This window comes from Etheostoma cragini, chromosome 5 (assembly GCF_013103735.1).
Source record: "Etheostoma cragini isolate CJK2018 chromosome 5, CSU_Ecrag_1.0, whole genome shotgun sequence".
Lineage (NCBI taxonomy): Eukaryota > Metazoa > Chordata > Actinopteri > Perciformes > Percidae > Etheostoma > Etheostoma cragini.
In genome coordinates this window covers 16,298,895-16,304,166 of record NC_048411.1, presented here as the reverse complement: position 1 = coordinate 16,304,166, position 5,272 = coordinate 16,298,895, and the positions used below count along the sequence as shown (strand labels likewise).

General features: G+C 38.8%; 1 protein-coding gene across 1 annotated transcript; it reads left to right on the top strand.

Annotated features, from left to right (window-relative positions):
• The first annotated feature begins 3,766 nt into the window (after positions 1-3,766).
• Positions 3,767-4,505, top strand: LOC117944890 (2-oxoglutarate dehydrogenase, mitochondrial-like). Its single transcript, XM_034872117.1, has 2 exons — positions 3,767-4,182; positions 4,338-4,505. The coding sequence occupies exons 1-2, from the start codon at positions 4,054-4,056 to the stop codon at positions 4,494-4,496; spliced, it is 288 nt and encodes a 95-aa protein (XP_034728008.1). The 5' UTR covers positions 3,767-4,053; the 3' UTR covers positions 4,497-4,505.
• The last annotated feature ends 767 nt before the right edge of the window (positions 4,506-5,272 follow it).

Below are 5,272 nucleotides of genomic sequence, written 5' to 3'. Positions count from 1 at the left end.
AAGTCACAAATATGTTATAAAATGAAGAATAAGCCAAAAATAACAAGTTGTTATGACTAGAGCCGCATTGATTAGTTGTCAATTATTAAGTTAATTGCCAACTATTTTTATAATCGATTTGTGATTTTCAAAGAAACCTTAAAATTCTTTGACTCCAGCTTCTTAAGTGTGAATATTTTCTAGTTTTTTACTTCTACTATGAATTTAAACTAACTTGGAGACGTTTCAGGACTTCAGGTTTGGATCTGGGAAACCCTGACATTTTTTACTTTTTTTCTGACGTTTTTAAGACAAAACAACTAATCGATTAATCAAGAAACTAATCAACAGGTTAATCAACTATGCAAATAATGGTTAGTTGCAGCCCTAGTTATGGCGATACTCGACTGAAATCTCTGTCCTTGACGTCAGGAGGAGAATTACATTTATGAGTGCTGTTATTACAGTTTCAGCAGCTCTTCTGTTTACTTTAAAACACATTTTAGTCAGTTTGTGGCCAAAATTTCAAAGATAATTTTCTCCACGTCACCAGGTTGACTCGCAACACTGGCTGAAATGTTCCCTTTTGTGCTGAACTTCCCACAAGTGTATTTTGTGGTTATAGTTAAGTTTTATAGATTATTTATACTGGAAAACCTTTGTGATAAATAAAGTGAAAGAAAATGTTACTGTTAAAATACAAAAACAGCAAATATGTCTATCAGAATATTTGCTGTTTTTGTATTTTCTCCAGAATACTGTTAGGGGGAAAAAGCCTCCTAATCGCAATCTGGATTGGGTGAAAAACAACATAAAATGAATTAAAAACAAGTGCATCACTTGTAGAAAATGTTTAGCCTGTGTTATTTAGTGTTAGCTTGTATGATGTTTCAGAGCAGAAATGTACTGAGCTGGTGCTCTGTGTGTTTCTGAATTTCTTTTTTTACATTAATGTCTTTTAAGCTCTTTTCTCTGTTTTCTGTTTTGTTCCCACATATTGGACTTTTATAAACTAGGAAGATATCAGTAGTTACTGATATAACTGTAGTTCTAACAAAGTGTGATGTACATCATCTGTGGCAGCCTCCAGAGAATTGGCAGAAGCTAAGTTTCTATCCACTTGTCAATCAAATTATCTAAGTTTCGTAAAAAAAAAAAAACTAATTTGAATAAAGCTGGTGAAAGTGTGTTTCCATCCAACGGCTTTAAAGCGGATAAAAACCTGTGTGTCATTACGTCACATGCTGTTTTGCAATCAAAATGGTTTACCAAAGACATTTTAAGGTGTTTCCATTCATTTTGCACTGGATAGCACAACATTCAAGCAAACTTTTGGGAACGTTTTTCTAGACAAAATGGATCGCGCCATCTACCAACAAAATGATCAATATTGCATAAGTTATAATAGTGCTTATGTGCCAGCTGATAGCTACTTATCAAAACTATAATAACAATACAACACTATCAACAAATCGCTATATTGATGATACAGATGCAACTTGGCTTTTATTGTCCCTCCAGCACCACTGCGAGACAACTGTTTTTTGAGACACGTCTCGCTGTTTGAGTGCCTTCCATTTACTCCGGAGGACGTCCCGCGGTTTGTTGTAACCTTTGTACCTTTAAGTCCCTAATGAATTAAATTCAAAAGTCTCTTGTCTTCTCGTTCGTCCACTTACATCTGTCTTTGTTGACTCCTGCCATGTGTGCAAACAGCGTAAATACTGGGAGTAAATTAACTAAAACCTCTTCTTCTTCTTCTTCATTTTTTGGCAGGTTGCAACCAAAAAATAACCTAAAACTTAATCACAATTTATTATTTATGCGGCAAGTAACGTTTCCATCAGCTTTTATAGCATAAGAAGTAAATGGAACATGATGAAATCCAATGTGACCGAAATTTTCTTTTGAGTCAATATTCATGAAATTCCATCAAATTTGACTGTTTCCATAAGGCATTTTTCATTCAATGTCACTTAATTCGGATAAAAATGTGTGGATGGAATAACATAGATACTGTATCAGTCAGATTTGACTCCTGCAGAAGATGTTATTGTTTTCAGCTCAGGACTGAACTCATTGCCAGCTCATGTCAGTGTCAATATTTAAGAACAACAAATTAAAGCAGTTGGACTTTTTTTGGCATGCCAACAGTAGAAATGTGGCCATGAGCCTTGCATCTTTGAATCTGCGGTAAATATGCAAAATGTTATGTTCACAGTCAGACAGGAAGTGTGACTCTGAACTGTAAACACAACATTTTACAGTCACAGTTTAGTGTTGGCTGCAGACGTAGGGGTAAACATCAGAAACCTGTCAGTTTTTGTCTATGGCACTGTGTTTGTGAAAACGTGTTTAGCAGAGAAGAAGAGTGTCGTCCTGTATTATATTTCCTCTCCTCCCTGACTGCCTCCCCCCTCGCTGGAGGAGGCAAGTAAAGGAGTGAGGAAAGTGAATGAGAGGCTGAGCAGTGACCTGTCTTCCTGCTGTCTTCAGAGAGAGACTGCTGCTCAAATGGCCAGCTTGGTTGTCAGTTGTGTGATTGGTTTGTGACTGCAGTGCTTCTGAGTTCTCCAACTTGGGTTGGCTCACTGATTGGCTGCCCAGTTCAGCCCTCTGTTTGGCAGTTTTGAGTTAGGAAACTTTAATGGTGGTCTTGTGGGATTTAAAGATCATTTACAGTCCACAGAGGGATTTTAACCAGGGACCATTTTCCGCAACACAAACACACAAAATACACATTCCCCCTTTTCTCTTCATCTTTCCTCCATAACACATTCTCTACCAACTGTCTCATCATCAGTTTGAAGTTACAAAGTGACCCATAACCCCAACCCCAGCATGTTACTTATCTTGACATGATTGAACATGATTATTATTCTTAATTTCAATACAACTATAAAGCTTTATAAATGTTGTTGTAACATATTTTTGAGGCAGATATTAGTTTCAAAACAATACTTATAAATTTGTGCCACACTAAAAAAGGGAATCCTTTAAATTAGGTTATTAAATACATTTTACAGTAAAATGGGCATGATTTAGTTATGCCCCACCACTTATCTGATTACCCAGAATTGTCCCCACCTCTAATTTGATAATAATTGCATATGCACCTCCAGTTATTGTAACTACAAAGTTTGGACTGCAGTGAAGGGTCTTTCCTCCAAAAATTGTTATAAATAATAAAAATGTATTTGTAACACATTTTTTTTTTAAACATGAACTATTACACTCGAGGAGTTTATAAATTAATTGAATAATTAACGTGAAAAGGTGCCACATGCACATTAAAGATTTTACTTCCCCAAACAAAACAGGAGGGAAGAGTAAATCATGCCTTAGAAATACAAATTCAGCAAAATGCAGGAAATGATGGGTTTGATTCTCGACATTAGAGTTCGGAGGACCCGCATACCCACAGACACAAACCAAATCCACATTTGGTTCTTTAGAGAGTATTAGTAGCAGCAGATGTTGGTGCTCCTTGTAACAAAGGAATATGTCACCCAGTACAACAGTGTGGCTCATTGATGTTTTTATGGCACCAAGATATATCCAGCTGTGATACACACACATTACTTGTTAGTAGATACATTCACTGCTGGTTTGAGTCGGAACATGAATAAGAAATGTACATAACATCAGCAGAGTGATCCTGAGCTCTGTCATGCCTGGTTTTATGTGTGAAGCTGCTGATTGGCGCAAATAAATGATACTAACAATGTTTCCCTTTTTATTTTTAAATTGTATTGAACCACAAACTGATCCTCATCCCGTCCTACTCATTGTAAAACCCCTCAAACTTCTGTTTCTGCTGCTCTGTCCTCTTTTTTTCTTCTTCTTTGCAAGTTTGTCTGTCTGTGATTTGGAGCAATATCTGGCTGTTGCTGCCTATTCTCCACATTGTGTTAATAATGCTTATTCATTACTAACTCAAATAATAGATTTCATTTGTTGTTTGTTTGTGTGTCTGTCCATCTCTTTGGTTTCCCTCTGTCCATCCTGCAACCTTTTCTCACCTCCTCCCCTGTTTTTTCCCCTCCCTCGTCCCCTTCTGTCCTGTGGTGCATCATGGGACATGTAGGCTTCTATGGTCTGGATGAGTCCGACCTGGACAAGGTGTTCCGGCTGCCCACTACCACCTTCATCGGCGGCTCAGAGAGCGCCCTGCCATTGAAGGAGATCATCCGACGACTGGAGGTAAACAGGGACACACAAGTCAATTTAAACCAGCTGTGAATATCACTTTTCTTTTTTTCAGAGGTTTTTGTACCATCTATCTCGAGTCAGAGTCTGAACGTTTGTGTAGAAGATGCTAGCTGTACAGGTGATACTCCTCTCCCTCTGTGGGTCAGATGGCGTACTGTCAGCACATCGGTGTGGAGTTCATGTTCATCAACGATTTGGATCAGTGTCAGTGGATCAGACAGAAGTTTGAGACTCCGGGAGTGATGCAGTTCACTCTGGAGGAGAAGAGGACACTGCTGGCCCGCATGGTCCGCTCCACCAGGTAAACACATCAACACAACACACCTCCATCTACCTCCATTCAGGGATCTCACCATACCAGAAATTTCAAAGTCGGGCGTCCAGATAGCTCAGTTGGTAGAGCAGGCGTCCATATACAGTGGTGTGAAAAAGTGTTTGCCCCCTTCCTCATTTCCTGTTCCTTTGCATGTTTTTCACACTTAAGTGGTTCGGAACATCAAACCAATTTAAACAATTGTCAAGGACAACACAAGTAAACACAAAACGCAATTTGTAAATGAAGGTGTTTATTATTAAAGGTTAAAAAAAATCCAAACCATCATGGCCCTGTGTGAAAAAGTGATTGCCCCCTAAACCTAATAACTGGTTGGGCCACCCTTAGCAGCAACAACTGCAACTAAGCGTTTGCAATAACGTGCAATGAGGCTTTTACAGCGTCCTGGAGGAATTTTGGCCCACTCATCTTTGCAGAATTGTCCTAATTCAGTTACATTAGAGGGTTTTCGAGCATGAACGGCCTTTTTAAGGTCATACCACAACATCTCAATAGGATTCAGGTCAGGACTTTGGCTAGGCCACTCCAAAGTTTTCATTTTGTTTTTCTTCAGCCATTCGGTGGTGGACTTGCTGGTGTGTTTAGGATCATTGTCCTGCTGCAGAACCCAAGTTCGTTTCAGCTTGAGTACACAAACAGATGGTCGGACATTCTCCTTCAGGATCTGTAGGTAGACAGCAGAATTCATAGTTCCTTTTATCACGGCAAGTCTTCCAGGTCCTCAAGCTGCAAAACAGCCCCAGACCA